We start from the raw sequence: 13,052 nt of genomic DNA, 5'->3' as shown, positions 1-13,052 counted from the left end.
CGTGATGTCCCTGCCATAGGGGAAAGAATTATATTTGATTTTGGACTTCTTTATATAAACTTTTTGCAAATAATTTTTTTTTCAGAATCAGTTTTTTCATCTATAAACTGAGAATAGTAAAACTATCTACTCAACTGGTATCAAATGAGATAACATATGTTAACATACCTGGACGATTGCAAGATATACTCATGTAAAGTATTTTAGCTAAATATATAAATTACCTTATATTTCTGGACACTTATTAACTGACAGAGGAAGGTTAAATTATTTTGGAAGCCACTACCATGAGAAATACACAAATATTATTCAGTTAAGTATAATATGTGTGTCAAAATGATATTACATACTAACTTTTGGAATTTGCAATCTTTAAAAACAACAGTCACCTTAGATTAAGGCCCAATAAAAGTTCAGAGTACTTATTTCTAAATGAAGAGTTCTGGACCCTGATAGTAATGCTCTAGAAACACTTTTTTAAACTAACTGAAAGTATGTGCCCACCTAATAGCAAAAAGCATACCAGGTTATTAAAGTGCTGTTTCATATTCAAAAAAAGAAAAGAGAAAAGAAGTAACTTACATTTCTTGTTTAGGCCAAAGCCAGATTTTCATTCATTCAACCTAGATAAAATAGCTTCAACATGATCATCTCTGGAAGTCGTATGAGTTGGTGGTAAGTTTTCAAGCTAACATACATCAGATACATGTGATTAATAGTATAAACCTGCTTGTTGGAACTATTTTTGAGGAGAGTCAACTCCTTCAATTATAAACATAGAACTTTCATTTCTTCCAGCAACTGCTTTCAAGTATGGGAAAGTCAGATCCCTCCCTTAATAATGCTTTGGTCAGATCCCATGCATTTCTGTTGGATTTCAGTTATTAAAATAGTCTAGTCATATTACAGCTTCAATCTAATATCTGTCCCTTGGCTCTCTCCCTAAGCACTGTGGTGGGCTTGTGGCTCTGGGTCTTGGCTCCCCTAGGTGGATGTTGTCTGCTCTCTTCCTACCTCACTCTAGCTCCTCCCAGGTTGAAGGCAGGAAGACTGGGGAAGGAGCAGGGATGGTAGTTATATGTACTCATAACTGAATGAGGTGGTATTTCTCTCTGGTTGCTGCTCTTCTCTGGTTAACGCTGAGTGGCCATCTCTGTCCTCTCTGTAGCCAGTGTCCAGATGCTAGGGCACTTGTATGGTTTCTTCAAGGAGCCCTAGAGAGCTTTACCACAGCACGGTTCCTTAGCATGGAAATAGGGCTCCTGCCTAGCTCCCTTCCAAACCCCCAATAGTTCCTCAGGATGCCAGCTTGTGCCTGGTGGTCTCTAGCTAAGAGCACCCTATCTGGGCAGGGTACCGGCAAGGTGGTTCAAATCCCTCCACTTTCTGTGCCAGTCATTCACCGCTGGGAAATGCAAGGATCCTTCCTTGCCTTATCAAATAGTTAAGTTCCTACTCATCTCTCATTCTTTCTCTCTGTCTCATCTCTTTTTCTCTCCCTCCTCTTACATCTTTCTCTGATTTTATTCCCCCACCCATCCCTCCCTACCCTTTTTAAAAAATTTAAATTCAGTTAATTAACATATAATGTATTATTTGTTTCAGGGGTCCAGGTGTGTAACTCAGCAGTCTTACACAATACACAGAGCTCACCACAACACATACCCTCCCCAATGTCCATCACCCAGCCCGCCAACCCCCCACCCCTCTCCCCTCCAGCAACCCTCAGTTTGTTTCCCAAGATTAAGACTCTTCTGGTTTTTCTTCCTCTCTGGTTTCAACTGGTTTCATTTTTTCCTTTCTTCCCCTATGATTCTCTGCCTTGTTTCTCAACTTCCACAGATCAGTAAGATCATATGATAATTATCACTCTCTGACCTCTTATCTCCCCATTCACCTAGGCACTAGGCAGGCCAGCGATTCTATTGACAAAGAAGACATCCTGCTAGGGAATATATTGTCAGGTGCCCCTCTTGCAGGTACCTCCAATCCTTACAATGAGCATTTTTAAGCTTCCCAGTACCTCCTTGCCTCCCAGCAATGCAGAGATCTTGGCTTCAGAAAGGGGAAACTCTCCCCCTACTAATGATGACTTCATCCCAATGTTAAGGACCCCCATAATTCTTGCATCTCTCTGTTCTTCTTCTTATATCAACTGGGAAAGGGGCAGAGGGGATGTGCCAGAACATATCACACAACCCTTCAGGAAGCCCCGTGGCAACATATCTGGCCGCAACTTGGGGATCCCTTGGCCAATTAAATCACATTTCAATAAAGAGCACGTTACTTTTTACAAGCTTCCTTTTGGGGACCACCTTAGCCTCCCTTTATTCTATCAGTCACCTGTTTCTACCAGTTCAGAAGGAGAATTTAGATTTGCAAACAAATCCCACCATTTTTTACAACTTAACCTTTGGAAAGTAACTTAGCCTTTCTGTGCCTGAATTTCTTCATCTCTAAAATGAGTATATTTTTCAAACTACTTCTTAGGTTATGGGGGATCATTTAAAGAAAAAACACCTTCAAAGAAAATACTGCAAGGAATATTTTTCTGAAAAGAGCTTGATTAAAGTCATTATCTTATGCAACGTAGGGGACTTGGAGGGTAGGAAAAGAATAAATGAAACAAGATGGGATCGGGAGGGAGACAAACCATCAGAGACTCTTAATCTCACAAAACAAACTGAGGGCTGCTGGGGGGAGAGGGGTCGGGAGAGGGTGGTGAGGTTATGGACATTGGGGAGGGTATGTGCTATGGTGAGTGCTGTGAAGTGTGTAAACCTGGCGATTCACAGACCTGTACCCCTGGGGCTAAAAATACATTATATGTTTATAAAAAATAAAAATTAAAAAAATTTTAAAAAGTCACTATCTTAGCTTGTCTTTCAACAAACCGAGATCTGTCTTAAAACACACAATTCCAAAACAAAGATTTTAAATAACATGCTTAATAGGTTTGCCTAGTGTGTAAGCATACCTGTTTTTAGAATTCTATAAGCATATCTGTTTTTATAATTTCTGGAAAGCCCTCAAAAACTCAATAAAACATGAAGTCATCAATCATATTTTCTAATAAAGATGTTAGTAGCTTTCCATATGTAGTAAGGAGTATTTATCCTCAAATACACATATTCAAACACATTTAAAGTATTTCTTTTTTTTTTTCCATTTAGAAATAGCTATGTTTCTGGAATTACTTTATTTGAAACATTTTAGAGACCTCACTGATGGCACTAATGGATAAGACTGTTATCTGATTGTGCTTGACTGACATATCTTTATTTAAAATTTTGAAGAGAGGACATACAGAACCATTAAATCCACTTCTGCCTCATAAAATACATGATTGTAATTTGTTATGTCAATTTTAATAAAAGTTACTTGAAACTTTGAACTGAAATTCAGGAGCACCTGGATGGCTCAGCAGATTAAATGACAAGCTCTTGATTTTGGCTCAGCTCACGATCTCAGGGTCATGAAATCAAGCCCTGCATCAGGCTCCACACTGAGTATAGAGCCTGCTTAAGATTCTCTCTCCTTTTTCTCTGCCCTTCCCCCAACCTCTCTTCCTCTCTCCCTCTTTAAAAAAAAATTTGGCCCCCATAAGCATCACCCTAAAAAAAAAATAAAAGAAATTCAATAAGAGAATAATAAATACCATGGTGGTATTTTGAAGAAAGCTTAAAGTTCTAAACATTCAACATATAAGGATACAGTGTGAACATTCTTTGCTCATTATTTTCAAAATGTGAGTTATTACTCAATTGTTCATAAGATTTGTTTGTAAAACAAAAATTTCTCCCCACTTTTTTAAATGAAGATTTTCCATGAGTTATCTGTCCAGAGGCATAGCCATGTAAGTCCATATTCGAAAAAGGAGTTTTGTAAATTAAAAGTGCTAACACAGTTTTTCTAAGAATATTTGCACACATACAATGGCATTTTATGTTGTAAATATGCCTCAATAAATTTGTTTCTATGAATGTCTCCTGGAAATATACTTATGAGTCTGTATTAGAAACGTTTGCCTTCCATCACATGTATTAGAACATAAATTAAAAGATATATAAGATGAGATTGGGAGGGAGACAAGCCATAAGTGACTCTTAATCTCACAAAACAAACTGAGGGTTGCTGGGGGGAGGGGGGTTGGGAGAAGGGGGGGGTTATGGGCATTGGGGAGGGTATGTGCTTTGGTGAGTGCTGTGAAGTGTGTAAACCTGGCGATTCACAGACCTGTACCCCTGGGGATAAAAATATATGTTTATAAAAAATAAAAAATTTTTAAAAAAATAAAAAAATTAAATTAAATTTAAAAAAAAAAAGATATACAAGCATTCAAAAACCAGACAACCGTTACTGATTATTTGACTCTTTTAAAAATTCAATTTATTCTTGAAAACAAAACTGAATTTCATGGCCTTGAGCTTCAATATCAATGAAAATTTGATTATTAATATTTCTGTTAGTGATCTTTAAAAGCTGGAATTTGTCTACAGTTCAATCAGCCAGCTAAATACTAAAAATGCTTGAACATCTCTCAAAAGTGACTAAATGTGCCACTAGAAGGATATTTACTAAAATTATAAAGCTATTCAATTTCCAATCATCGTTAATAACATAAGGCTGGGGGTCCCCCTGTTTATTTCAGCTTGTTCAATTTTCTTTTTTTTTTTTTTTTAAAGATTTTATTTATTTACTTGGGTGAGAGAGAGAGCATGGGAAGGGAGAGAGTCAGAGGGAGAAGCAGACTCCCTGCTGAGCAGGGAGCTCAATACAGGACTCCATCCCAAGACTCCAGGATCATGACCTTAGCTGAAGGCAGCAACTTAACCAACTGAGCCACCCAGGGACCCCTCAATTTTCATTCTACACAGAATTATGAAAAACCTGAACACTAGATATTTTATAACAAGGCAAAAATTTGTTGTTATCTACAGAACTGCTGTAGTGTTTCCCTTTTAAGGGGGCATGATTCAAGCTCTGTCTGAAATTTCCTTTTCTTTGTTAGTATATACCTTCTTTAATTCCCAAATTCGTCCTCCATGTTCTTCAAAACCGTGAGCATTGTGTTTGCTAGCAACATCCCTACCCAGGCTCTCTGCCCTGTTCCTCTCCATCTTCCTTCTTGGGGTCAACTTGGCCCCCATAAGCATCACCTTGAAAGAGGAGGAAGTCTAGGCTATGCAATGTTCACTTCACCTTGAGCTGAGGGACCATTATTAGAATTGAGTTGACTTGATGTTTTAAATGAAAAACAGTGATCCCAGTGAGGCCATGGCACATAGAAAGTGACAAGCACTTTGCTCCAAGGGTTTTCTAGAACAAATAATGCTAGTATGAGAAATTAAATTTAAGTTTGAATTAAGGGGGAAAAAATAGACCAACAAAAGTAGCCATTGCCATACTAACTTATAAATTTTATCTTCTTTAGAAGGCTCTCTAGTTACTTTTTATACATGGGGAAACTAGCCTGTAAACTGTAGTGTACCCCCCCCAACACACATACAAATTAAGACAAACATCCAGATGCCTTCATAATGATATTTTAGAATTAATAATAAATTATACTATCATAAACTAGAAAATTAAAACAAACATCCAAATACTTTAATAATGTCTTCTAAAAATCACAAATATATTTCCAGGGTATTTTAAGAAATCCGATTTTGGGGGAAGAGCTGGATTGAATTTTTTGACACTCACATACACAATAGCCTCTCTGAATCCTGTTGATAAAGATGTTATCAGCAGAGAAATGCTCCCAAAGCACCCTTCACTAGCTATTAGCTTAATTCTTAAAAAAAAAAAAAAATCACCACATAATAGTTCTGCTTTGCAGTAAGCACATTGAGGACTCAGGAGAAACTCAATACCCACTCTATTCTTAAGGTCTGGCCACAAAAGAACTAACAGGGAATAACACCATTCGGCCACCTTTGTCCCCACATTCTAAATGGTAGGCAACGATTCTAAAGTTGTATACTAATAGGACAGTAAATCTAGCAATATAGAATCTCACTAATGGTAGAATACAATTTCCAATTTACTTTCTTCTTTCCTTTCTCACTCAAAATGTTTGTCTCTTTCTCTCTCTCTCTCTACACACACACACACACCACCTCACAACAGATGACTCAGAAAGGGTGAGAGATTTGTCTCATGCCCGGCTACAAGTTAGATCAGAGCTGGAATTAGAACCCAAATCTCAGTAACTGGAGCCAGCCAACTGCTATTCTAGACCCAGAACAAATCCAGTTCAGCCTCATGAATTGTGTGTACTCCGAATTAGGCATCACTGTTCTGTCTGATGTTTCCGGCCACGGATTCCTAAAGCAACACAATGAAACCACCTTTTCAGATTCTTCGATCACTGCTAGTTTGGAGCAGAGGAAAGTTACTTAAACTCTCTGGGCTCTTTCCTCATCTAAAATCCACAGGTTGAACCAGAGGTCTCAGAAACTTTCCAGTTCTAAAAATTTTGCTTTAACCTTCTGTTTTATGCTTCGTTTTTGATGTTTGAAATTTTCACTAGGTGGCAGGATTCCACCATCGCATTATGAAAGGATTTTCCTATGGAAGCCTAGTTGCAGGAAATTTCAAAGAAACTCCTTCCTCACAGTGAACATTAAATATAAAAAAAATTTTTTAAAGCCAAAGCCAAGAGAAAAAAATAACTATAAAGCCCAGAAGTCCACATACTTCATAAGGATCTAAATCCATTTTTAATATAAAAGTGGAAATTAATCAAACATGTTCCTCTCTACAATACTACAATTTAGTATCCAATTCAGGTAAAAGTCTGCTTAAATTTCATGCATTTTAGAATATATTTTAGCTGAATCTCAATTTAGATCATATCAGATCCCCTCCAGCAAACTGGTAGCAAGAAACAAGCAATACAATGGAAACAAAAGCATCGAAAGCATTTAAAGTCATTATTAGGTGCATTTCAAAGTTTCTTATAAGCTACTTAACAATGTATTTCCAGTGTCTTCGAATTTTATTTTGAGCACTTAACTAGATGAGTACACATGATGGAATGGAGTAGATTTTTGCATTTATTTGTCAAATCCTTAAAAGAAATTCTTTCAAATAGATTTTCTGACATTTTCATCATGTATCTAAAAGTATTGCCCAAAATTGGACTTTTCATAAATGCTGCGTTGTAAATGTCACTACCAAGGCCTTACAAAAGTCCCCAAAAGCCATGCCAATTGGTTAAGCTGGGCTGAGCATTTCTCTGTGAAGAAACATAACGTGCAACAGTAACTGCGTATTCTAATACTGCCTGCAAGAAAGTTCCCAGGTGTTTGCTGGTTGTCAGAAAAGCTGATTAACTAGCCTTTTCTTCAGTTGATAAACACGGCACTCTTTTTTTTCCCCTATCAATTATTGGTAATTATTCTTTTCGAAACACGAACAAACCCGCATCCTAGAAAAATTTAACATCGGCGCCAAAATCAAACTAATAACATAAAGTCCTGAAACACAACTTGAAAAAAACCATCAACAGGTTGCTCTCATTCCCTCCCAGTACAGAGCGGTGATAGCACCTCTTCGGTGGTCCTACCTTAGCCACTTGTAAGGGCTGCTTCTGCTCCTTGCCACCTTGCAGTCTGAACCCCCAGGGCGCCCCTCCGGTCATAGAAATGCAGATAAAATCCCCCGTGCCCATTTTCTTCTTTTAGTTGGGTAGCATGTAGAGCTTGAAAAGGCAGAGGAGGCTTCAGTGCGGCTGAGATGTGTACTGAACTCGCGGCGCCTGCCCAGGAGGCACGTCTGGGGAACGGAGAGCCTCAGCAGCTGCTGCGGCCGTTGGCCGCATTCACTAGGAGGCAGAGGCGCTCCCAGCATCAAAGACACCGCCCACTTTTGCGTCACGCTCCTTTGCTCCGCCCACTTCAGGCAAAGAAAAGAGACTCCTTTTGGGAGAAGGTCCGCATTTGGGGCCAGATGGGAGCGGGAAAGCGAAAGTTCTCTGGCGCTAACGGATTTAAATGCCAGCACTTAAAAGAAAGAATGATTGAAAAACTTCCGTTTAATAATTCTGTGACTGGCGGAGAACACGTAAAGGTTTTAATCTTTGGGCCGCGAGTGACATCCTAATATACGAGCCCCGAGAACTCAACCACTAGACAATTTGATTCTCTCAAATAAATGTTTTGAGAATGACCACAGTGATGATTGAAACAGACCAAAGGGAGATCAAGAGGGTGAAATTATTACAATTTTTTCTAAGAGTCTACTGTCTAATTACATAAGAGGAAATAAAAGAAAGCAAACCATTTGTTGTTGTTTTTTTAACCTCCTACTCTGAAAGATACTTTTTTTGAACTATGAAATAGGTGTATGTATTTTAGAGTTGAGGACGGGGAGAAGAGGGAGAAGGAAGAGGAGAAGAAAAGAATTTCCCTCCTGAAAACTACTTTCTTTTAACTATGTCTCTTGCATGGTTTGGAGTATTTTAAATTTAAATAAGTGTTTCATTTTCTGCCTTCCTTAGCCGGAAAGAAACTTCTTAAACCAAAATTGTCAGCCAACTACATACAATGTCATCTACAAGTTTCTTATTTTTATAGTCCCTCATCACAGTGTTCTGAGTCTGGGTGGTCCAAAATAAAAGTCGACTTTATATGTGGTAGAAAATATTTTAATGTTTTAAATCTGAACACAATCTATCACAAATTGTGCAAATGGAACATTTTTATTTTCCCATAATATTTTTATTTTCCATGACATTCATCCATATAAAAACATACCAAATAAAGAAAAGTTTGGGAAAGTTAATTCGTGTTACATGTGGTACCAGATAAAACTTCCAGACACTCTGCCCGTTTTAGTACTAGGAAGCTCTCTGCAGTGAACCTTCACACAGCCTCGCTGCCCAGAAGCCAAAGGTGTCGAGTGATTTTGTTTGTGCCTTCTCACTGAGGTAAGAGACGGTCACTCAGATACCAGCAGAACTCAAAGAGATCCTTTGATGGGCATGAAGATGAAACATGCATCTCAAGTTTGGTTCTCTCCTGATAGGTGAATTGCATTTACCTCCCAAATCTTTCTTTGAGAAAAAAAAAAAAAAAAAAAAAAAGAATTTTATAAGTAACAACTTAAAGTATGAACTCAGAAAAAAAGAAAAAGAACTTCAGGGACCCCTGGGTGGCTCAATCAGTTAAGTGTCTGACTTTGGCTCGGGTCATGATCCCAGGGTCCTGGAATTGAGTCTCACTTCGGGCTCCCTGCTTTGTGGGGAGTCTGCTTCTTCCTCTGCCTGCCACTCCCCCTGCTTGTGCTCTCTCTGACAAATAAATAAAGAAACCCTTAAAATAAAATAAGAAAAAAAAACTTTTTACATTTGTTCTTTCCACTCCCGCCTATTTTTGTGCTTTTCAACCCGGTGGAGTTTAGCTTTCATCCCCACAGTTGGAAAAGCACTCTACATGGTCATTTATTACCTCCTTGCTTATGTGAGCACTTAAGATTATTGACCATGTCCTCCTTCGATTGCCTTCTCTCCAAGGTTTCTATTCTAGGATACAAAACATGCTCTCTCCTCTTTTCTTTCTAGCCACTCTTCTCTCGCCTTTGGCAGTCCTGAGCTTCTACTCATTCTTTAAATGTGTGTGTTCTCCTCCAGGGCTATGTCCTGGTCTGCTTACTTTTCTCACTTTACACACTTTCTATGGGTTCTCTCATTCATCCCACAGAATTTAACCTTCCTCCTCAATCTCAAATATCATTCCTTAACTCCAGGCCAATATATTCAACTGCTCATTAAACCTGTTTCTACGTGAACACATATAAAACTTGAAACTCAGTATATTCAAAATCAAGTTCATTATATTTCCTCCAACTTCTGCTTCTACTCCTGTGTTTCCCATCTCAGGATAATTGACAAACTTATGGCCTTTTTCTCATGCCTGGTTCTCCTCAGTCCTGCCTTAAATGTAAATATGATGCTGGAGGCTGGAACTGGGGTAGTCAAATTGTGACCATGAGATAAAGACAAAGATCACAGCAAAGACTCCTGTTCTGATTGAATTAATGCCAATAGCTGTCCACCTCCAGGCTCCTTATTGTGCAAGAAAAATAACCCATATTCACTTAAATCCCATATTCACTTAAACTGCTGTCGGTCCAGTTTATTGTTACTTACAGCAACACACTCCCATCTGCTATACTCAAGGAATTGCTACTCCACCCAAACAGTTCCTCCAGAGCACCAGGGACTCAAATACTGCTTAATTTACTGAAGATTTATAGTATTTTATTTATCCTCAAAGTAACCATGCTAGGTACTTAGTTATTAGTGTCTGCCTTTTACTGGTAATTAGCTCAGCCTTAGATTCTAAGTGGTAGAAATTTGAATGTTTGCCTGCCTGAATTTAATATATCTGTTCATATCATTGCCATCCTGTCTCCAGGACTTATGCACTCCCTAGTGCAGTTCTCCTGTGTCCAGTTACTCATTAAGAGGTATAGATCCAGAAGCACTGGGGCGGCTCAGCTAGTTAAGCATATGCCTTCGGCTCAGGTCATGATCCCAGGGTCTTGGGATTGAGCCCATGTTGGGTTCCCTGCTTCTCCTTCTCTGCCTCTCCCTCCTGCTCCTGCTCTCATTGTCTCTCTCTCTCTCAAATAGATAAATAAAGCCTTTAAAAAAAAAAAAAAGAAAAAGATGTATGGATCTAACTTCTAAATAGATCACAAATCCGCCCCTTTACTCTATTCCACAAGTGTGATTAATTCTATCTCTGGCCTGGATTTCAACAATCTCCCAACTCATCTCTCCCAGCTTTGTTTCTACCCTCAATTCATTTTTGACTCTACAGCCGAGGTGAAATTTCTAAAATGAAATCATTATCTTACTAATGTTTCCCTCTGTTTCAAGTCTTTAAGGGCTTTCAGAATTATCAAAACTCCTTTACTTAGAGAATACGTTCTGCCTCTCACTATCATTTTTTCTCCAACCTCATCCCACCTTGAATTTTATGATTCATCACACAAAGCTGCTTTTAGTTTCTTTAACCTGCTTTGCTGCCCCATCTGCTAGGTCATGCTTGCAAGCGATCTCATCCTCCTCACACATAGATCACCTGATAATTCCTACTCATCCTTCTGGTCTCAGATTACACGTCATATTCTCCAGGAAGCCTTCCTAACCATCCTGCCCTGCCCCTGTGTCCAAGTCAGGTGTTCCTTCCATGTGCTGCCATCACCTTGCCATTTCTCTCTCATTCAAATGGTCTCTTAAATTGTCTGAATCCAACACTAGATGATTAGCCCTGTGAGATTAGCAGATGTTTTCAATTTATTTGAACTTGTATTCCCAGGTCTAATAGAATTCTTGACCACTAATGGGTGCTCAATTAATATGAGTAGAATGAAAGACTAGATAAGCTTTCCCAGAATAAAAGTATAGAAAAGAGAGCCAAAGAGTTCTGATTTCTTTTTTTTTTCTCACTTCATTTGACTTGGGAAAATCTGCAATAAAGCAAAGTTCTTCAGTTATATCACTTAAAGACCATGTGGAATATTTAGTGAAAGTCTCCCTAACACTTTGCCCCTTCCCTATTGGGCAGGAACTACTGGGTTAGGTAAAAATTAATCCTCCCACCCCAACAGCATGCATAAGTTGGTTGATCTGTCTTAGAGTAATATTTCCTCCTTAACAGAGATTAGTTCAGGAATGACTAGGCCTAAGTCAAGGACATTACCCCAGCTCCAGTGATTAATTCATATATGGTCCAACCAGGACATCTTGAGACTCTTCCAGAGAGCTGTCAGGGACAATATTGTTTGCCCCATGGATATTGATAACAGCCAATAGGGGAAGCCAGGGTGAAGGTGACACCACCACAAGGTATATTGGGGGAGAGAGTCCTCTGTGGGTCTCTGGTACTCCTAGGTGTCTTTCTGGATGTGTCAGAATTCAAGGTCATAATGCTTTTTTTCCTGAGCTGTTTCTCAGGCTTGAGTTTATAGCAGGCAACCTTGATGGATATGGTAATATCTCAATGTGGGGAAAAGAGTAAGTTTGCTAGCTGATTGCAAGCAAAAAATAAAAATGAACTAAAAGCAATGGATTCACTAGACTTAGGGTCCCTTAGCTGTTATGGACATCCACTACGTATGTAGCATCCATCTGGGTAACATCTTGTAAACCCAATGGAGTTTGAGGCTAGATAAACATGTAAATGTGCTGATATACATGCTGCTTGCTGTACCTTGTATAAGAAAGTTCTTTGTCTCTGACCAAAGAATCTTGTGTCTTCTCCCAGCTTCCGTGAAACAGGAGCAAGCTAACTTAATAGCTTGCAAGGAGGGTGAAATCAAGTACCAGACCCAACAAAATGAAACTGAGACACAAGTAGAGAAATGGAACCAGAGCCCTGTGCAAACAGCACACAGCCTGCTCTTTATTTGGAATTTGAGAATTAAGACAAGAATAAAAATTCACTTTCTTAAAGAAAAAAAGTGATTTGAGTGGGTTTGAAAATGACCTCTTTGATGGTAGCTACACTTGTGGTGAGCATAGCATAACATGCACACTTGTCAAATCACTGTGTCGTATACCTGAAACTAACCTTAACATTGTACACCTGACATAATGCAAGAATGTCAACTATACCTCAATTAAAAAAAATGATGTTCTTAAACTATATCTACTTCTAAGTCATTTAAAGGATATAACAATGTACCAGATGTTCTGGTTTATAATACCATCCATCCATTCATTCACTTGATCATTCTGGAAATAATACCTATATTATCCTTCCCAATTTTGACAGCACAGTAAGATTTCTGAGCCTAACATGAATTGGGAAACCACATTATAAAACAAAAATATTCCTGTAGGAATTACTTATTCTACAATAATTTCACATTAGCCACCTATACTGGGTCATGATTCTTTGTTATTTTTCTAATTCAATTTTTTACTAAAAAAATAAGTGAGAGTGGGAGTGGAGAGTGTACCCCACACCATCAACAAGCAATTCTCAGGACATGAGGAGGAGATCCAAAAATTCAACTCAATTTTGACGCTCTCT

General features: G+C 38.5%; 1 protein-coding gene across 2 annotated transcripts in view; it reads right to left on the bottom strand.

Moving 5' to 3' along the window:
• Positions 1-7,862, bottom strand: part of SYNPO2 (synaptopodin 2) — a 177,902-nt gene extending 170,040 nt beyond the window's left edge. Inside the window, exon 1 of one of the 2 annotated variants that reach the window (XM_032333288.1) lies at positions 7,574-7,862. In XM_032333288.1, the coding sequence (XP_032189179.1) occupies positions 7,574-7,678 (105 nt within the window). In that variant the 5' untranslated portion in view covers positions 7,679-7,862. The remainder of the gene's footprint in view (positions 1-7,573) is intronic. The other variant, XM_032333286.1, reaches the window with a different exon arrangement.
• Between the last annotated feature and the right edge of the window lie 5,190 nt (positions 7,863-13,052).

Source organism: Mustela erminea, chromosome 2 (assembly GCF_009829155.1).
Source record: "Mustela erminea isolate mMusErm1 chromosome 2, mMusErm1.Pri, whole genome shotgun sequence".
NCBI classification, from domain to species: domain Eukaryota; kingdom Metazoa; phylum Chordata; class Mammalia; order Carnivora; family Mustelidae; genus Mustela; species Mustela erminea.
Note: the sequence above shows the minus strand (reverse complement) of the source record. Positions and strands in the feature narration are given on the sequence as shown.